Below are 22,657 nucleotides of genomic sequence, written 5' to 3' on the forward strand. Positions count from 1 at the left end.
TCACACAAGTATGCGCTCTTGTGCACCAGCGCATGTATATGTATACACATGATCGCTTACAACTACTTTTATGTGTAGCAGAGAAAACATGTTCACCCAGTTCGAACAACAAAATGCCCTTTACATTTAGAATTCCAAAATATGTTTACAGTTGGATTGGCAGAGCAAGCTATAAGAGTGCAGAACACAGAAAAATAAAGTAAATAAGAACGCGACGAGCATGTTTCCTTTTCCTTAGGTGATCTCTTTGCATGATCTTTTCAGCTCATGCCACAGGCAAATTAAGGAATCAAATGCATCATCATTGTCGAAGTCAACCTCCGCTGTCTCTGAAAGAGATAGAACAGATTTCAACCACTCTTCATGCAACGTGGAGAAGTTCTCCCTTTGCTCGCTTGACTTGAAACTTTCTCCAACCATTTCCTTCATAACTTGTCCAGCTTTTGAGGCTGCTTCAACCACTGAGCTTGGGATACCAGCCATAAGTGCTATTTTCATCCCGTAGCTCTCTGGGCATGCTCCAGATGCGAGTCGGTAGAGAAAAACTAGCTTCTGATCGACTTGAGATGACAATTTAGATGCAGAATCAAAAGAGCAGGCCATGTGCTGCAGTAGTACAAGAGGATGGGCAGCGAACTCCTTTGTGAGAGGATGATAATGTGTAGCAAACAACAAACGGCAGTTGACTGACTCAACAAGATGACGAAATACCTAAACACAATAATCAAACATTGAGTTATATTATAATGCATTCATTTTAATTTGTTAGTACCAACATTTGTTTAGAAGCCCATAGACTTCCTTAAGCTGAAAATCATTTTTTATAATGGTTCAAAAATACTAAAACATTTCAAGACAACAAGTTTAGGTCCACATAACTAAATGAATATATGTATGTGTTATATTTTGTGACCTAATTCAAAGCTGCTCAAAGCCCTACCCTGTGGAAACAAGAAGCTGAAACATTAAAGTACATTTCTTGCCCTTGTAAAAGAAAATTGAATGCAAACTTACAACTTTATGAGCTTTTTAACTTCTAACTAATTTTGATTTTCTGTGTGTAGTACCAGCAACCAATATGTCTCACCCATAAAGATAGGATTCAAGTTACGTCTCTCTATCCCCCACCCCCCACCAAAATCTTACCAAGGTACTATGATTAGCAAAATATAAGGGAGCAAAATTGGAAGTTTTCTTATAATTTTGCATGCAATGGAAATTCATGCAGCTAACATTTAGCAAAACAGTTTTAAATTTAAAAGAATAATTACTTCCTTATTATCCTGATTACTCTATACATATACAACCAGAACACCTATAAGTACACATAGATAGACATAATGCACACATAAGCATTATCATGATTAGCATATGAAGCAAAAAAAAATTAAATATTAGACTGAAGCAATTCAATATGTACCACAAGAAGTAAATTGCAATAAATATCAGGAACTCCATTTTTTTTCTCTCTATTTTAGGAATGGAAAAGCAATTCCTAAAGCACATATCTTAGCAGATATGTTAACTTAAAACATTGGGAAGAAGGCATCTCACAGCATATGCTATAGCATATCCATCAAAAGTGCTTGTCCCTCGGCCCAGTTCATCAAGAAGAACAAGTGACTTCTGTGTAGCATTTCGTAAAACTGATGCTGTCTCCATGCACTCGATAAGAAAGGTACCTACAACAAGAAGGCATGCATATCCCAAAAATGAGAAGAAAACTTCATTGTTCATAATGTCTGTTCTGGATTTTAGATGTCATGGAGTTCTTGAATGCAACTGACCATAGAAGAACATTAACCCTGATAAATGCAGAATTAGAAGTTAGAGAAATAGGCGTTGAAAGTCCTTGCCTGACATAACCATCCAGTCTGACTTTTGACATGACTAATAACACCTAATCTCCAGTAAAGAGGAGCAGGCATACTCCTTGAGACCAATGTATGTCAATATTTTTATTAAAGAAAGAACAGAGAAGCAACATTCAGCCCCAATACATAAAAAACATTGATGGGGAAATTGTTCGTAGAGTTGAGTCGGGAGTATGAAAAGAGAATTAGTAAAGTTGATTGCTGCGAGGAAGATATTGATGACTGATGAATGGAGCGAGATAATAACGGGTTGAACCCCATAAGGTCTAGAGTCTTTGTTACTCGGGCATGCTAATACTAATATTTCAATTTTTTTTTAAGCATAGGAATCTTAAACTTCAGAATTGATCACATGCTAAAACATAATTACCTCATGGTACCTATTAGAAGATTATTAGGAGATTGCTAGGGTATACATATCTTCCTATTTTTGAATAGTTATATTTGGTGGGTAGACCGGTACATTTTTACTGATTTCTATACGGTTCTTAATACCCTCACCATATATTTGAGAATGGGTGCTTCAATAATATATTCTTCAAGTTTCTTTTTGTTGCAGTACCATTACTAAACGACAAATTTAATTCTCTGCAAAATTTGTTTAGCTTTACATAATACATCTTTACATTCTCACCCTAGTTAATGGTTTGTGTAAGATATTGGCAAGTGGAAAGTATCTAAAACTAAAGGAAAGAAGAAAGGTAGAGAGGAAGGAGAGAGAATAGCTAGTACAGCAGAATAGGTAGAAAAGCAGAAGAAACAGCACCACAAATCCAATTTACTCCACCAATTTAAGGGAAACAACAGTAAATAAATCTTCAACTGCTTGCACCTTGACTGCTGCAGTGTTTGTATTCAGGTGCCAAAGGTTGATTGAGTATTTTGGCATGCATACACATGCCTGACATTATTACTTTAATAATGCCCGCAATGCTAATTGCTTCAGGATGATGTTATATTATTCAGACCCAAGTTGTCACAATCACTGTATAACATAACTCAGATACCATTTACCTTTTCTGTGAGTTCTGCAAGTATATGATGTTTATGTTTGCTCTTTATTGAAAAGTTTTGGCTTTTATGTTTACTAGAAAACTTCAAGACTTCACATGGTAAAACTAGTAGTTATAATTAAAATTTTAAGGATCACCAAGTCTGAAAGGAAGTATTTAAAAATTCAACATAGAACTATAAAATGAATATCCTATATTTGACTTTTTGTGACATAATTTTTCTTAAGGCCACCGCGTCCATCCCATATCACTCAAATCCTCCATCGGTTTTCCTTAATTTCCTCCCATACACCACACAACATATATCATATATTTCCTTTTTGTACCAAACAAAAAAATTACATCACGTATCAATAACATACGTGGTTGAAATAAATGTCAAGGTCCAAAGGATTACGTGGTGCAAAATCTTAGTTGATATTATTGGTATAGAATTTTTTTGTTAAGAAATCATCTAAAATTATTGATGAATAGACTATATAACATGGCACAATCACCTTAATCAAAGCAAAGCACCCATAACATGATTTCATAATTTATCAAAATATTATATTTAGACTCACATAGCTTGTTTTATGAGATGTTAATCTGACAAACGAACACCACATTTAACTGTTCATGCTCTCGAATTTACAAATGAAAAAGTAAATAGTATACTATAGCACAGAAACATAGTCATTGAGTGTATTGTTTAGAAATAACTGGGTTTTTTTTCTTGGTCCCCATCATTGTTTTCGATTTGCCAAGTTGAATACTGAAACAATCATTATATGGTTGTTGAGACGTTCATGTAAAATCGATTCTTCTTGACCAATTTAAAATACTTATGTTCGATGTAAGAAAAAGGATCAGATATTCTTTCAGTGTAAGTGCACTTAACTGGCAAAGAATTTATGAATAATAGTTACTTAATCTCATAGAATATACAGGTGGACATCAATTAACTGTATATTTACAAATGATATAGATCACCTTTAATCATGTTATAAGATGTAAATGAATAACAAATCAAAAATAAAGTAACAAATACTTTTACAAATATTACAAAATATATAGTTAATTATAAATACAATAGAGAAAAGAGAGCAGCTATATTACATCACTTCTTGTAATCATAGCAGTTGTTTTACCTAATCTCAGCACTATTCTCCTTTCATTTGATTATGGCACATGCTCTTCACCGGATGATGAATTATGTGGAAAAATATGCTTGACACCGAAATATAAATTAACTCAGAATGTAATTGATTCACACCTTGCAAACTTGAAAATAGCTTAAGTAGGTCTATTTTGAAATTTGGTCCTGTTTATTAGCATATCTTGATAATAAAAATAATAAATTGGCTATTTTTTTGGAAATAACAATAAAGATTATCTATAATTTCTAGTATTATTTAATAGGTTTTAGTTGTTATAACATATTCATCTAAATGCACAATATATAAACTTAAAGGTCTCATTCAATTTGGACGAAGAAAGTTCGTATCATAATATAAGGATAAACCCACCCTTGCATTTCTTATAATTTGGACTGGAGCAAGTTAAGAACAAATAAATACTATCTTACGTCGTTGTTGTATTATCTTTTTGGAGTGATTTTTTCTAATTGAACTTAAAATTTAAAACGGAAAATAGCTCCAAAGCAACATTAAATAGGAAGAGAAGTGCAAATTATACACAACTTAATATTTTAAGCATCACATATACAATGTGTTTGATACAATTTTTATGGAAAAATTCATAAACTTAAAAAGTACATGTTAGTTCGAGCTTAAAAAAATGACTTAACACATATTTTGTGTAATATAGAATTTTTAGATTAATTGAATAAACCAATATTTAATATGTATCAATACAAAATAATTTTTGTACCCTATTAGGTTACTTTCATCTGGGTTCTGTATCGGTTTGACCTCAATTAACCATACTAAATACCAACTGCTTTAATTTCGAAAATAAGTTAATATGCACACATTTTGAATGTACTGCTTTAGTGTTTTTCTTTCTTAAGCTTAAATGTATCAAATTATCAAAACTATTGCATTTTCTATTATTTTTTTGTTCCAATTCTAACTTACTTCTTAAAAGAGTAAGAATTTTCACGTATAAGGAATTGCAGAAGGCCATTAATTTGTTCTTCAGAGGTTGAATAATTGGCCAAGTCAGAAAATGGATTGGATATCGATCCAAAGAAAGTTGAATGATCGATTTCGTTCATGCTAGTGGACTGGACAGAAGTGGCCATTTACAATTTTTAAATCAACCAACACAACAGATCTGTCATTTGAATAATACTAATAATACCACATTAGTTTTTTAGTGCAATTTGGTAAATATGGTGAAGTAAAATAGCATAAAAGGTTTATAAAGCAACAACAAATGTGTGACTGAACATTTACAGTTCAAATATACTATATTAAACAAGTTTAAGAATAATATAAATGTTCTAGAAAAAATGACAATGTTTGAGAATTTGTCTAAAAACAAACTTCTACTTGTAGGTTAGATAAACAAAAAGCAATAAAAGGAAAGGCACGACGGATCAAAAATCAAAGGCCGGTGAATGCTAAATCTAGAAGCTTAAATTACAATAACCTACTTCTGTAATGATTATATTTCAACTATTACTCCTCCATAAATTGTTGCCGGTATTCCAAATTTTCTAGAACTCATTCTCAAGGATAGATATGGAATATCTACACTGGACTCCATCCTTTGTTCCATAGCTATTTATTAATTATTATTATAGAAACCTAACAACTGTAGTATTTGAGTGTAGTTATTTAATAATAATTTTAATTGAGATATGCAACTAAATTTAAGTAACAAACATATACATAGTTTCACAATGAAAACAAACACAGCACGCATTTCAGGCATTTATACCTATCTGTATTTTATAGATGTAATGAAAAGGTATAGAATTTAATTTAAAAACTTACTCTCGCCTGTCATGATTCGATCAGCTGCGCCAAGCCTAGTAAATATGATGTCTACAACTGATAGAGTGCAACTTTCACAAGGCACATAACAGCCTAGCTGCGGTACACAAATCGATGTTATGCTGACAAAAATTCAGAAACCAAGAAAGCGTAAAACAGCACAACATAACAGTTTTAAAAAACAAACCAACCTGAGCCATTATCACAGCCAGACAAGTGGCCCGTAAAAGGGTTGACTTCCCACCCATGTTAGGCCCAGTCAATAACAATGAGCAGGGGCTGTGAGTTCTTCCATCTCCTCCAAGGTGGATATCATTTGGAACAGGCAGCCCCCCATTCTCACCAAGGGCATAAGGATGCCATAGCCCTTTTAAATGCAGTGTAGGGGACATAGTCTCCACAAAAGAATTTGTGAATTTAGGTCTACACATTGCTCCACAAGAAGAGACTGCAGAAATAGCAAAAGATCTCAGTACATCGATGCAGTTTATGGCATGTATCATTTGAGACCATTGGGTCGCCTTCTCAGTGAACAACTCAATCAGAATAGATAGTGTTTCAGCCTCCAAGTCTGTAACATTATGGTCCTGTAACCACAAAAGAAAAGGATGTAAATCATATGTAATTGAGTTTTTTTTTCTTTCCCAAGAAACACAGAGTCACTGAAGGATAATAACAAATTACACTTACAAAAACAATTACATGAAGAAGTATCGTCAAAGATAGAGAGATGATTCAGTTAGGCAACTCTCAAGCATTACTTATGAGGCTTCAGTTTGAGGCAGTACTAATCCATAAAAGTTTACAGCTTCAATGGCTAATGTAAACCTACATGGACCAAAGTTAGTTATGTTGGCTAATGGGAAAATTGGTTCACAAAAGCCAGTAGAAAGAAGGGGCATTGACCATTCACCATTGCTAGTGAAAACCTAAGATACCAGTGCAACAATGTAAAAGGTCATAGTTCCGTGTGAGAAGTGAACCTATAAATGTCAGATCTTTTTAAGAGATGGAGTGGAGAATCTTGGAGTGCTTCAAGATAAAGGAGATCTGAGCATCAGTTCTGAGGAACTCCCCCTCAGAAAGTTTATTGTAGATGATGAAAACAAGAAAAAGTTTGGAAACACTAATTAAAGAGAGCACTGTTGCTAGCTCTTTCAGTAGCATGTTGTTAATTCATCAATTAGGGTTAGTTGGTGGTTCCCAAGGAAACTAATCACGTCCAATATTTTACCACCATGTGACTATTTTCATATTTCCAAATCTTTTTCATTGGAATTTGATTGGGAATTCATTAGCTTAGGAATCCTTGCCCATGGGGATTCCTCACATTTCCTAGTGTAGTTATAATCCCTCTATTCGCAGTGTAGTTATAATCCCTATATATATTTGAGTGATCAATTCTACTATTGCAATCATGACAATATACATCCAAGAGACATTCTTGGAAAGCCTTAAAGCAATCATTTTACTTTAGCATAGGGAATAACCAAGGTTATTTCTCTCCTATCTTCTAGTTCATCCTCTTGTATATTATAAAATTCCAGCTATTAGTGTGTGCATTTTATTTTGCAGTACAACCTTTAAAATCCAAGGACCATATAGCATCAAGCTTACATTGATTTCTGGAGGATAGAACATATAATACTTTCATTCTTCTGTCATGCGACGTAACCAACAAATTCTATTAATCAAATTAGAGCAATTTTCAGTAGAAGGTTTACAAGATGGACCAAGGTTCGATTATAGGTATCACAAAACACAACTAGTCTTTTGTGTAAGAAACATAGTTTATGTATAACACTGAAGACAAAAGATACAAAGATAGATCCCAATTAACATATGCAAGCACGTGTGCAAAATAAGAAATGTCAAATGTCCATCTTGGTCCAGAAACAAAAGAATCGCACCTGGTAATTGGAGAAGTCACTATCTATCGCTGCTTCAAATTGAGCAAGAGATTGATCAAGCCCCTCGTTGCCACTTAGCATAGGAAGGGATACAACTCTGGATAACGAAGTACTCAACAATCCATGCTTTTGCATAAGCATTAACATTTCTATTCCAATTCGCAGACCTCTTACGAGGGACCCAAACACTTTTACCTGTTGATCATAGACAATTTTCCTCTCTTTATCCCAAGGCAGGATGTGTCATATGCATGCTAGATAAAATAGCTTTAATTAAAATGCAGCATGCATCATACAATAGATGGACAGAACAGATTGCATTAGATTCATCTCGGAAAGCAGCTTTGGATGACAGTCGAAATGCGACTAATTGTGCATATGCTACACCTAACAACACATCTCACTGGCATGACGAATGTTTCTCACAGTAATTTTCTGTCAATAAAAGGTATATGCCTTTCTTTATTTCAAGGCATGATGTGTCATACATAAGCAAGATAGTGTTAGTAGCTTTAATTAAATTGCAGAATGATCAAACAATACATGGACAGAGTAAACTGAGTTAGATTGACATTTCCGCACAGTCATCAGTCATGTTCAAAATTTCAAGATAATTGCATTGTTTCTATGAATAAGGAAAGCAGCTTCTTGATAACTAAGTTGAATGTGTTGAATTGTGGATATGGTATAACATTACTACACTTAACAACAATCACAGGTATAGGTCTCTCTCTCTCCAAGATTTTACTGAACAGTTAGAGGGATTTAGGTAAAATGCTATTAAAGTAACTATATTGCAACAAAAGTCCCTGCAGCTGTCAACCCAGGATTAGAGGCAAATGAACAGGATAGCATAGCGTTGACTCCCATCAAAAGACAGTATAAGGTTAAAACATATAAGAACTTCCTCATGGCAACTTTTCATGTAAAAGAGAAATTGACAGGAAGAATTGGATAAAGGAAGCAAAATTAAATCACTTTTTGCCAATTCAGCTATGCGATGAACACAAAGATGCAGTCCAAGAAGCTTCAATCTAAAGAAAAAAGATCTTACTCGCTGTTTCAGTATTTTTTGGCCAATTAAGGGCAACAATATCACAGAAGAGGACTGAAAGCTAGACTTCACGCGTCCAAGCAACCTTTCCAAATCCGGAAGCTTGCGAAGCGATTGGGCAATGAGTAGCATGATTTCTGGATTTGCCATCAGCTCCTCAACCACAGCAAGCCTGTTGTTAATTTTCTCAACATCTTGAAGAGGATGACATATCCAGTTCCTTAAGAGCCGCTTACCAGATGATGTTATGCAATTATTAAGATATTTGTACAGAGTGCCTAAAACAGTATTACACTATTATTTCACATGCGTAAAGAGAAAGCAGGGAGCGAGATAATAACAAATGAAGTTACTAGCCTGATGGACCACCATCAGCATTATTACTGAAGATCTCCAAATTTACCAGCGTCTGCCCATCCATTCTGAGAAAACCTTTATAGACTTCATAAGACAAAATATCCCCGTTGCGAATCACATCATTTAACTGAACAAATACAGATTGCTAATCAATGGAAAACCACCAAAATTTTCAATTTTAACACACAGTTCAAATTCAAAGTACATGTATTTACCATCAATCTCGATAAATGACTAATAAGTCCCCCCAGAGCACATAACTCAAGATCACCAAGCATAGCTCCATCAGAGATGTGATGCCAGGAATCAGAAAACCCATTGAAGTATCTACTGGACTCAATGATATTTCTAACTTCCGAGGCTTCACCAAAAGTATCCCATGGATTTAGCTGGGATGGAGTTGATCCTACAAAAATATTATTAGGTTATACAAAATTCCTACTGGCACTGATACCTATTCCTGTTCAACAGGAAGTTTGAAGGCCTGTTCTACTAGGAAGCCAAAATTGTCATGCAACATTGTCAATACTGACCACAAAAGATGAACTGAACATGTCTGGAAATTCTACTCACATAATATTCAGTTCCATGTTCCAACAAGAGAGAGAAAGTTACATGAGTAAATACTATAGATAGTCAATTTTCTTTAAGAGGAAGGTTGAGAAACTTTTTCTGCTCAAGACGCAAGACAATTCAAACGAAAAGATAGTATCTGAAAACGGGCACCATACAGATTCAGCACCACACAAGACAAGAAGAGACAGAGAGATCAATAGTTTTATATTAACCAAATATACACATTAAACCCTCTCAAAGGAAAAGATTAAGTTTGTGCAGGAAAACTGAATTAGCTAAAGCAGAAAATATGCATTATAAGTGTGCAATTAAATGGATTTATAGTACCCTCACCTGTCAAAGTGTACTTTTTAAGTGCTCTATGAGCTTCTCTACTCAGCCCTATAATGGACATCAAGATAGCGGCCATGAGAATCATTCATAACATTACAAGGAAAACCACAACGTTCAATCTGTAAAAACAGTTTTACCTCGGCTTTCATAAATAATCTCCTTTGGTGACACCTAAGGATAATGATCAAAGCAATATGCATTATGTTATGATAAATACATATTCACAGGTATTGGAACAAAAGAAAAGATATAAGAGCATACTTGCATCAACAAGGCCCCCAATGCTGTACATGAAGCATCATCACTGATAGAACCAATCCAAAATTTTAATGCAGCACAATCCACAAATGCAAACCCAAATGAAATTGATCCATTCTTTAGCAGGGAATCCTAAATGCAAAAAGGCAACATTACAGAATCACTAATCATAATTTTATGCCAATCTTCAGGTTGGTGTTTCATGTATTTACAATATATCAAATTCAATATCCATGACCTTGCATTGTTATTCATGGCAGATATGCATGATGTATCAGCAAATAGAAGAAAGGCAAAAACATTGAATCAACCTCCTTTATGGCAAGAAGATGGACAGCATCAGGCCCGATATTTTCCTCACATGAGGTTGCAGGAGTAATTACATGAATCAACTTTCTCTGAATAACCTGGAAAACCATCTTGCTGATCATTGTATGCCTCAGGTAATTACAAAGTGCTTCATAGATAGTGGATGGTATAATGATCTGCTCCTTTTGAGAAACACACCATATGCAAATAGAGATAGCATAAGACAAGTAGGACTCTATGATTTACAGACATGGACACGACGAACACCTATAAAAAAATTTAGGACGCAATTTGGCTTTGACGCCACTGTTCATATATATAAATATGCTATTATGTACATACAGACATGCAAATATATAATTGGCAAAAGATTTGTCTGGAAAAATCGGTGCGAGTACAGAGGAAAAAAGTTAATATTGGTGATGATGCTGAAAATTTACAATTATGATTAATAAACTATTCTCGAACAAACGAAAGACTTTAAATGACAGAGAACTATCTTACTGGTAGTTTATGTGATACTATATAACATATCTTCCTAAAAAAAATTAAAAGAACTCTTTGCATCTAAAACATCTGGAGAGCAAGTCAAGTGGCACGTCAGATATGTGTCAACTTTTTGAAGCATCTCCATCGCGTTATAGGTAGGAACCCAGCAACCTATCCCCGAACCCCCCAGGCTGCCCACGCCCTGCCGAACATACCCCAATTCTGCCCTATTTGTGGAAAAGTTGAAATTAAGAAAAGGCACCTGCTTCCTGGATGAATCCATGACATCATAAGTATTAAACACAGTGTTATTTTCATATTAAAATTTGGGCGTTATTGCATTCCGAACACTTTTAGAGTCAAAAGCTACAATACAAAGTAGACATTAAATTATCCCCCACTCCTTTCTAACACAGTGTAGAAATTAAAACATGTTCACCTCATTACACAATAATTGAACAATGAAAATCACCAATCTCCAAGAGGTGGATATAACAAGTACAGTCAGAAACTCATGCTGAACTTACGGAAGTAGAGCCCCTAGATTTTGCTTGCTCAGATGTCTCCAATTGTTCCATCCGACCAATCTTGTACCTTTCAGAAATGTACTTAGCTTATCACCATTTAAATCAGAAAAGTATACTCATACTAAGTACTTGAATTGAGTTAAAATCACACAACCTATGGAAAACTTATAGAAGTAAAGGACCATCAAGAAATCAATAAAGTGATGCGGCACCACTTATGGTGCTGTTTTGTGATGTCAGTTATTGATGTTCTGCTATAAGCATTATCGAGTGCAGTTGACAAAGACAGTAATAAAAGGGGAACAGTTCCAATGATTGCAGGGAAGTTGCAAGCTATTGCTACAGTTGTGCTAGTCGTGTTCTACTACAACAAACATGAGGAGCGCAAATGCAAGTGCATCTACAGGTATGATTTCATATTGGTTTACAAGAAGCAATAAGTGCTGTACTTAAAGTGCAAGACAGAAGTTCTAAAACGTGACTGTCAACTATTGTTTCTAATGCCACTGCGAACTTTCGTTAGGCCTGTGCTCATTTAGCAAAAGCAGTATATTGGAGATGGCATATTAAGCATTCAAATTTTGGAGAAGCTTGTGAACCTCCCAAAAATTGTAAGTTTATGGATCTGATTGCTTCTGAGAAAAATCCCATCTCGCCTCATCTCATGAAATTCATCCAAATATATGTTTGTTTTTTTCTACAATATATCTGGAATACATTTCACTATTGTAAAAGAAAAAAAAATCTTGGTATTTTACCTAACACCTTTTACACATCAAATAAGCTATAACTATGATACTTCTCTCTCACATCCAAATGCATTCAAAACTTGTTTTCATCTCATCTAAACCCGTCTCATCTCATTCACTTTGTTTGAGTGGTTTTCAAGTAAGTTTTGAAAGGTTTGAGAAAATGAGTTTGGGTTTGAAAAGCTTGTAGTTTGTTTTGGGGAATGTAATGAGTGGTTGGTATTGTTTCTAAAGAGGTTTAAAATTTGTAGAAAATTGATTATGATATTTTTGTATTATTTTTAAGGGATAAAATTTACTGAAAATGATGAATCATACCTTGACAGTGGTTGAAAAGTGTTTAAAATGGATGAAAATATACTTGATATTGTTTTTTGAGGAGAAAAAAATACTATAGAAGTCAAATCATGCCTCTCCAGTGGATGTCACGTAATTTTACATGTAATAATATGGGAAGCGGAGTGGGATAGGTTCTTGGTTGATTTTGAAATTTTTATAGTGAAAGTCTCAGTTGCTTTTGAACCACTGAAGACCTCTAATACACTATGTTCGGAGTCATTTTTGGCCCATTGTGAAAATTGGCCTAAAACAAAACCAAACAAAGGGATTAGTTTATTGAGATGAGATGAAACGCACGCAATGGCAACGTATTATAATTTTCGTCTTACATTTAGCAGCACACATGTAGGAGTGTAACCATCCACCATACCCATAGTGTTTTACCCAAAAAATTAAAATATGATTATTCATTAGTTTTAGAAAAATGAAGGAAAGAAGGAAAAAAAAAACCCGAGTTCTGAAGCATAGCTAGTAAATATCAAATTCCGATTCTCTTCAACTAAGCTGAAGTTTCTCTAAAGTAATCAAATTGCAAGGAGAGTTCTCATACCCACGTGCTATCAACTTCTGAACAGCATCATCAATTCCACTCTCAGATACACCAACCTACAGAAAGGATTAACAACTTGTAAAAGGATCACCGATAAGGACAAGGGTCAATGTATATGGAACACAAGCGAACGTGTGCACGTATGCATATTCATGTATAAATAAGCATAAAACATAATCCAAGCTCACCTGTCGACACTTCCCCACACCACTTAGTGTTATTTTCCAATCAAGTTCCTTGTGACCAATTTCAGCATCTAATTCATAGAGCTCATAGAATTTTCCCTGTATTATCTAATAATGTTAATGTAAATATTAGCAATACAAAGATAACAGCATCAAACATAACTTTTCAATCAGTAGTATATTGACATACTAGTCCTAAATTACAGGAAAAGGAAAATATCATAGAATAAAAAGGAAAACAAATTTCATGTATGTAGTACAAAGAAACCCATGGCATTACTACACTCCATGTCAGTGTAAAGTTATTTCCTCATCTGTAACTTCATGACTGATACGCATGTTGTAAGATCGAGAACATGCACCTTATGAAATATCCTTTATCTATCACATAAATTATTATCAGTTCAATGGAATATAACCATGTTATGCTATAAGAATAAGTATTTTGTATCCATTTTTACATGGTTAGGCATGAATTCTTACAAATACTCCCACGCAAAACAACTCTCTACTAGTCTATGCTCTCTAGTCATCTAAAATCATTAGATGATGTTAATTTCGGAAGTAAGATAAATCTGCATGAGACTGTAAAATGATTCACTGACCCATACCAGAGATTTAGACTATTGGTCAGTAAGGAAAGGTTTCAGAAAGAAGAGAAAAGAACTCAATAAAACAAAGACCGACCACTTTAAAGAACAGGACCACATCCATATACTTGCATTTGACATTCCAATATTGCCTTTGAGATGCTGACATTTTTCTCAAAGCATCAGGAGGGATGTAAAGTGTCCTCTTATCATAAAGAGGGTCCATTAGCCTTCTTCCATTGGCATCCTTGATTCGAGACGGATGGAGCCATTCAAACTTGCTAATTGTTTCAGAGTCCTTCTCACCATTTTTCTTTAAAACATCGGAACCCTGCAGAAATTTTGTTCTCTTCTTGTTATCTGGTAAAGAAAAATCAGCCTTGTCCTCGAAATTAGAAATATCTTCCTGGACTCTCTTTAACCTAGGTACAAGAGGTCTCGTGCCTGGTGTGTCTGGCCCAAGAACATCATCCTCAGAAGTGGTTAGAAATGAATTCCGGCTATCCCTTTCAGAACTCATTGTTCTGCTATTATTAAGTAGGCTTTGATTGTTGTGTTGCTTGGGCACTAAATATAGGTTGCTCAGATCTTCTGGTCCGTCAGATTGCAGCAGAAGAGACCGAACAGTAGAAGTATTATCCTCTTTGCACCTGCATGTTACACCAAAAGAGGAACAAATTCTTCTTCAGTATGAACCTGTGCATGCTGGAAATTACTTCATTAAATTGGGAAATAATCACTACTTTCATCTTAAAATTTTAGACTACCAACGCCGTAACTACAGTTTTTCCCACGGGTACACTCAATTTTTTTTTGCACGGAATAGAACCCTCGTCTGCAGACTTGAATTTTCAGTATCCACAATACGAATTTTGTAGGAAATTAGATATGCAAGAGCACTCAATGGAAGCATACAGAACGAAGCGATGGTGCTATAGAATGTGCAAGGAATTATTATCTTCTATCAAAATTTCACAAATAAATAAAATTAAAATATCACAAACTGCCTGAACATTGCTCATGCTTCTGATGTTTGGAAAGAGGAAGCACCTAGACTCCGTGTTTTTACTGTTGTCGACTTTCTCGAACTTGTGCCTAATGCTGGAGAATAACGAAGGGCGGCTATCGGTGAATACCCGACGCGGCTCCTTCTCGGGTGGAGTGTCGGTTCCTTTAATTTCTTCATCGGAAGCATCGAGAACGATGGGTTTGCCACTGGAAGAGGATTCGGGTTTCCTGAGGAAGGAAAGTATTGATGTCTGTCGCTGCATTTTGATAGCCGTAGGGCGGAAGTGGCCGGCGATGTGCGGAAGGAGAGAATTGGCGCCAAATGGAAGTATTTGGCAGCGTAGGGGTGGGGTGGGGTGGGGGGTGATTCAACTTTTATTCTTTTTTAAAATTCATTTTGTATTTTAACTTCAAAATATTTCCGATTTTTCGAAGAATGAAGAGCTTAAATCTTATGCATATAATTGTTATAAAGGCATTACATATTTAAAAATAGGTCATGGGGGTGTCAATGGGCCCAATCTCTGGCCTAACTGTGATCTGCCACCGCATTTACCATCGAGTCATCAGCTCAGGCTTAAGAGTCCTCAAAAAAAATAAAAAAAAATAAGGAGAATGAAGCCTAATGAACCATAATTATTGCCAATCCGATTGAGAGGGTTATATTATAAGACGTCAAATTTTATTTTAAAAACAAATCTTTGATATTATAGTTGTATCGATGAATTTGAACTTAAGAATTTCAAATTCATAACAGCACAACCATTGAACTTGCTTGGATGATTCAGTGTTGCAAAGAATTACAAATTCTTGAATTCCCATTTTGGATATATTTTGTAACATAGTGACGGATTTTTTAAAAATCCATCTAATATGAATTCATTTAATCCTTCCTCTAAATCTATTTCTAATCCAAATAGGGAAAAATGCAAGCAGCCCCCCTTATAATATCGCAAATGAGCAAATTACCCCCTTATGAAAAAATAAATAGTGATTTACCTCCTTATATTTTTAAAAATACAATAATTTACCCCCCTATGATTTTTAAAATGAAGCAATTTACCTCCATGTATAAGGAGGTAAGTTGCTTCATTTTAAAAAGTATAAGGGGTAAATTGCTATAATTTTTTCATAAGAAGGTAGTGTGCTCATTTTCAATATCACATGAGAATAAATTGCTATTCACCCAATCCAAATTATTCGATCCAACCATGGCCGTAGTGTTAATAAATTTAAAAGACAGAATTATAAGATTAATTAATGATAACTTTGTGATTAATGTAAACAAGCTTGTCAAGATTTTAAAAATAATTTAAAAAAACTCCTTTTCTTTTTTTCCTTAGGAGCTTATAAACTCCTATAATCTTATTTTTTTGATCTTCTAAAACCTTTTCCGAAAACAATTATAAAATACTTCATAGTGTTATATAAACTATCAAACATATCGTTCTAAAGAAATTATAGGCTCTAAATCAACATATCAAAAGTCATTGAAATATTTGGCACATGACATGAATCTAGATTATTCAAGAACAAAGAGAAGACAACTCTACTTCACACCAATTGCCAAAAAAGTTCAAATTTGAACACCAAAATTGCATCTTAAATTATTTAAAAACCAAAATTGCATTAATGACCATATTCGAGGACAAAAAATGTATTTGCTGCACCCTTTTTTGAAGTTGGATTGAAGTTTTTATTTCAAATCGTATTACATCTCCTTCTGCATTCAATATGTACACTTATGTGTACAAATCTTTCCTTAATAGAATAGATAATGTAATCTTTACACATACAATGTGTGATAATTTACAATAAAAATCCAATCCATTTTGGAGGAAGCCAAATAAATTAAATATTTCTCAACCCAATATTATTTAACTCATAAAGAGCACATTATATTAACCTCTTCACAGTGAAGAGGTTAATACTACAAGTCAACATTACTATGTAATTGGTGTAATCACATTTTCTTTTGTTGGGGAAAAACACTAACCAAAATACACACAAAAGATCGAAATGAAATCAGATAGAGTTGCATTCCTCATAGTTTCACCTCCAAAGTGTTCCCAAATCTTCCAAAGTTTGAAGGTTTGAAAATAATTACATTACAAATATAATGTAAATTACCTGTGCGGAAGCCAAGTATGGAACATAACTTACTAACTAGCAGAAGCACAATGAATCAGTTCTCAGACATTCCACGTCACACAAAAGCTTATGGTCAAAAAAATAATTAGACTGAGAGCATAGAACCAAACCAACGTGTTTGTGCCACTTTTCCAACTCTGACCATGCACTTTCAGTGGTTTGCTAGATTCAAAGTAAAAAACCCCTGGAATTATTGATACAAATTTGCAACAAAAAGGTCCGCCAGGGGATTATGCAGAAGGGCAACAAAAAGTTTCAGTAACGAAACATAAACGCACATATTGGCACAAAGGAACGATGCACCTGATAAGTTGGCAGGCAAATGCCAACATCACCCACCATCTACTACCATTTATATTGATGTCGCCTGCATTAGAGTCTGGCCCTGATCATGGTCAGTGCAAGGAAAGTACTTTCATACAATTGCAAGCAATATTTACTTGTCATCTTCTCCTCCAAAATCTCGAGCAACAAGTGAGAAAAGTCACAGTTCTCTGTAGACTGTGAAATAGGAAAAATCAGCCACGTCATGGAAGAAAGGACATGAATTATGCCACCAATTATGCCCACAAATTAACAAGCTACTATATGAAGATATAGTCAAACAGGTAGACCATTTCATCATAACCTATTAGTATGAACAGGGTAAAGTAGAAAATTATTGATCATATCTAGAACTGCAGAATCATTTTTAGTTACATAAGAAAAAATTATGCATAAAATGTATACATGGCCAAGTTACCCAACACACTGAATGAGGGTACAACTGATTCAATTCACAGATCAAATGGACTGAGTCAACTAAGATATTCCATATATTGGTCACAAAGTTATAGAAGTTAAAGAAGAGGGCAATTTAACATTTTGTGTATCTGAACAAATATAACTGGCAAGCCACACACGATATCTACATCCATACCTAACTGATTCATTTGAAAATAACTCGGTCAAAACTATGAGAAAGAACAGCATTTTGGGTACTCTGCTTTTTTCCAACTTTGCCTACCTGATGTTGGGGTTGGCTCTGTTCCAAATATTCCCTTGAGATCGGCAAAAGCATGTGCTATTTTGTGAAATGGCATGATCTCACATATTCATTTGAGGTTACAGCAAACATCGAGAGCCAAGGGATTCAATAAAAGAGGAGAATGGAAAAAGAACAGTGTCAATTCCTAATATACACTCTACAGCTAAAAACATGCTTGCTTAATGGTTGATGGAAAATCCAGCACTTACTCAAATCTGAGAATTTATACACACAAATAGATACAAATATGTCCACACTATCAAATATCAAGTACACATTTATGCATATATTTTAATGTATGAATATAAATTATATAAGAATGTTCAATAATATATAAAAAAAGTAAATACAATATAGAAAAATACAAAGTATAAGTTTATTATATATAAAAACATAAAGAAATCTTAGTTAAAAAAATTAGTAATATAAAATATATGCTCATTCATATATATAACTTTAAAAATTTATAATAATACAAGAATATGCAAAGTATAACAGGAGCTTGGTCAGGAATAGGTGGATTGTGGGGGATGGATATATATATAGATCATTACACATATTACATACCTTACTATTACAAATAAAAATAGAAGACTTATATATATTAATATCAATGAAATAAATTTTATATCCTAGAGATGTAAATATGGTGCAAATTCTATTACATACATTCTGTTATATTTACTTTTTAAATCTGGACCATTCTATAAATCAAATAAGAAATAAATAGTTGATTTCTGTAATCAAGACGTGAACGGTTAAAAATATTACGAAATGACATTATCTTTTTATTATTTACAAAAAACCCTATAACTATGCTTAGGTTTGGGTTCAAAAGGTATTTATCATTTGGATTTAATATTATTTAAAACTTTTTATCTTTCATTGGAGCTCTAGAAGGCCATTTTTCTTTTCGTTATTTTCTGTTTCTGTTTATAAGGCTTTACAAACTTCAAGGGATGTAAGTGTGATTTCGAGCTAAGAAGGGACTTCTGTAATTATGCAAACCTCAGGGGTACGGACGTACTTTACCCTGATTATATACGGGACGTTCTTTCTTGTTGCAATCTAGTCATTTCAACACTCAGGATAATTACATACATGATAAGTTTAAAAATTAGTTATTCATCACATTTATAAATAAGACTATGACTGAGTCCATCTTGTCATCAATTGATAAGATGGATGGAGCAAAAAAGAGTTTGAAGTGGGGTGTAATTCTGTGTGCTCCATATAGAGGAATCTTTCACGATAAAAAGTTAAGCAAGCAATCTTAAGGAGAACCAATAAAAGAACTCATGCTTTCATTTGTACGTTAAATTGTGGACCTAGAAGAAGACAATGGTTGCCTTCCTTTCACAAACATGACGAATAGTTAATAGATTATAATTATTTATCCAAAATCCAAATTAATATATAAGACAAAGATTGCCATCTTTTCATTAGTTGAAAAAATGAATTAGAGCCAAAAGCATCTGAAATGACGTATAAATTCATGCTATTCCATCATAAATACATTTATATATATATATATATATATATATCTCCCCTTAGTGATATTTTCCTTCAGTCCAGACAGAACACAGAAAAATTTCACCATATCAAAGACAACAAGCTATCCTGAGGGAACCAGGAAAGAACTCATGGGGATTTAATATGGGAACATAGAGACGACACTGGTTGGTTGCCTTCTTTTGAAGGACATGAAGAAAGATATTAATCCTTACTGGACGAGGTATATCAAGTCAAATTTGTTTCTAATTCGAGCCATGTAAAAGATTCTTGAGGTTGGTATTTCCACTACTTACATCATAATTATACGATGTGTATTAATTTTCTTCACGGATGACAATTACTTGTCACTGGACAACTTATCTATAATTTCAATATCCAAGGTATACTATGTTTATTGCCAAGGGTTCTGATAGACATTATTTCAGTAATTTAACCAGATATATATTAAGGCAATTGATTGATGATATTTATAACTTGCAAAGTTCTCTATGAAAGGAAAAAGTAAGAACAAGACAAATAATGTCTGTTCATTAAATTAATCCTCACCTAGTGACTAATTTAAAGATTTCTCTATATCGCAGACAACAAAGAGAGCACCATCTAATATACTCAAAATTTTAAAAAACTATGCAACTTGTCAAAGAGCATTGTCTTGATGATATCAACAAGTGGTCAACCAATGCTTTTATACAAAATAGTCAGAGATCCACCTGTAGTTGGCTAAGAATTACACACCAATCTTCTGTATATAGAAAAAAAATGTATTAAGAATATTGACATCATGTATCTACTACCTCAAGATGAGAACCATTATGAGTTGTATTACTATAACACCTTTTGCCTAGAAATGTCAAACAAAGTCAATAATCATAATTTATGAACTTCATTAAGCATGATAGACAACCCGACCATAAAGAATACAAGTAAACGAAACCAAGAAAGCAACCAACTGAACAGGAAACTGAAAGGACATCAGAAATAAACAAAAGAGCATTAGTTACATTCCCATTCAATAAGGGAGTCAGCTTTCCTTCATACCAGAATACCTCATATGAATCATTGAGCCAAATTCTTGCATCAATCTCCAAGATTCTCCACAGAAGTATCAGTGTTATCATCCTCCTCATCATCCATTTCCCTTATTCTAGCAATCTCAGCCTGTGCACGCTCGAATATCTGCTTCTTCTGCAACTCCAACTCTCTCTGAAAATCCTGTCTCATTGCCTCCAACTCCAGCATTTGCTTCCTCTTACTCTCCTCAATCTTCTCATATATATCTCCAAACCTCTGAATGGAATCTGCCAACAATCTAGCAGACTCCCCATCATCCTCCTTGTGGGCTCCCAAATCCTCATCCTGATCATCCTCATTATCCTCATCAGATTGCCCCGGACTATCCCTCATTTCATCTAACACATTAGATTTGTCCAAGTACACTCGTGGGTTCATAAACACATACTCCCCCGAATCAACCCCACAGCCCAACCCACAATGGCCTCTTGTGCTTGTGTTCAACAAGGCATCCATTTTCTTGAAATACACCCACTTGCTCCCATGCCCACTTTCCACTTTGGCCCTTTCTTTCTTGTACTTGTTCTTCAGCACGTCCAATTGGTTTCTGCACTCAACCTCCGTCCGCTCAACTCCACTCATCTCCAACACTTTCTCAGTCACTTCAGCCCAGTCCTCTGCCCTCAAACTCCTCCAACCCAACTCCATGTATCTCTCTCCCCACGCTTCCAATAGCGCAAAGCTCTCCTCTTCATTCCAAATATCCCTCCGAGGAGCGAATTCATAATTGGAAACGCAAGACTCAAGCTTTCTCTTCTTAGGGTGCCTCTTGGAATCCTCATAATTGTAAAAATTCCCGTTTTGGGTGTAGCTCTGATCTGGGTTCTTCTCTTCGTTTTCATCAGAATCACTGTCTTCAAATTGGATTCCATTGTGGGTTCTGTAAGTGTAGGAATTGGGGTTTCTCATCGAAGTAGGGTTTTGTTTGAAAAGTTCTTCTGTGTTTTGTTTCTATCCAAGAAATTGAAGAACTGAACCTGGGGAAGAGAACTTGTTGCCAGAAACGTCCGCGTTTAATATATTAGCTGATAGTATAGGTCTTTGCTATTTTAAGGGCTAAATGCAAACACTTTTGAAATATACTACTCTCATTAATATTTTTCTGTACAAAAAAATTCTTCAATTACTCTTCCGTCTCTAAATAACTAGTTATCGTTTCACGCAATTCTTAGACGCATCAAAAAAATTTTAATGTGAGATGATAAAAAAATAAAAAAATTTATAAAAAGAACAAATTATAATTATAAATCATAATAAATGTGGTAAGATGATAGAGAAATATAAAGCAATGGGTAGTTAATAACAAAAAGAAAAAATATAATTATAAAATATTGAAATTACTAACCCGATCAAATTTTTTTAAAAGAATAAAAATAAAATAAGGGATAAATTCCAATATTTAAAAGTTGGTGTGAATTTTCTTTTAATAGTACTGATTCTTCAAATTCAAAACAAATGGATAAAATTCCCATTAATTTAGAAAAATAAAAATCAACTGATTATAAATCTACTGTTAATAATTATAAGCCGTTTTTAAATTTGTATTTAAAATTATTTTAGTTGTGCATGCCTATTTTTAAAGGGCAAAATGTATCCCACCCCTGTGTTATTCAAATATAGCAATTTAACCCTACAAAAAAAAGTCTCAATTTATCCCTTTGTATTTCTAAAAAAGAAGTAAAATATTCCCTTATACCATGGAGTGTTCATATGGGCGATTTTGCTTAAATTTTACCTTCAAAATGACTTTTACGTCCTTAAACATGAACCTTTAGATCTTATTTTATATATAAATCAACAGTTGAAATTTAATAAATAAGTCAATGATCA

General features: G+C 34.1%; 2 protein-coding genes across 4 annotated transcripts; both read right to left on the bottom strand.

Annotated features, from left to right (window-relative positions):
- On the bottom strand, positions 1-15,475 carry LOC105162107 (DNA mismatch repair protein MSH7). 2 transcript variants are annotated; one of them, XM_020694087.1, is made up of 17 exons: positions 15,106-15,475; positions 14,153-14,705; positions 13,469-13,573; positions 13,281-13,336; positions 11,643-11,709; positions 10,629-10,724; positions 10,321-10,449; positions 10,197-10,230; positions 10,060-10,107; positions 9,366-9,556; positions 9,151-9,277; positions 8,794-9,071; positions 7,740-7,934; positions 6,021-6,416; positions 5,830-5,926; positions 1,555-1,682; positions 1-711 (listed from the first exon to the last, which is right to left on the bottom strand). In XM_020694087.1, the coding sequence occupies exons 1-17, from the start codon at positions 15,324-15,326 to the stop codon at positions 235-237; spliced, it is 3,198 nt and encodes a 1,065-aa protein (XP_020549746.1). In that variant the 5' UTR covers positions 15,327-15,475; the 3' UTR covers positions 1-234. The 2 variants fall into 2 exon arrangements, with proteins under 2 accessions (XP_020549746.1, XP_011078349.1); XM_011080047.2 differs by having other exon boundaries at positions 13,469-13,564; positions 15,106-15,474.
- On the bottom strand, positions 17,080-21,856 carry LOC105162108 (trihelix transcription factor ASIL2). 2 transcript variants are annotated; one of them, XM_011080049.2, is made up of 2 exons: positions 20,803-21,856; positions 17,080-17,715 (listed from the first exon to the last, which is right to left on the bottom strand). In XM_011080049.2, exon 1 carries the CDS (start codon positions 21,734-21,736, stop codon positions 20,834-20,836), a length of 903 nt encoding a protein of 300 aa, XP_011078351.1. In that variant the 5' UTR covers positions 21,737-21,856; the 3' UTR covers positions 17,080-17,715; positions 20,803-20,833. The 2 variants fall into 2 exon arrangements, with proteins under 2 accessions (XP_011078351.1, XP_011078350.1); XM_011080048.2 differs by having other exon boundaries at positions 20,795-21,855.

The sequence above is a fragment of the Sesamum indicum genome, linkage group LG5 (genome assembly GCF_000512975.1).
Source record: "Sesamum indicum cultivar Zhongzhi No. 13 linkage group LG5, S_indicum_v1.0, whole genome shotgun sequence".
Taxonomy (NCBI): Eukaryota; Viridiplantae; Streptophyta; class Magnoliopsida; order Lamiales; family Pedaliaceae; genus Sesamum; species Sesamum indicum.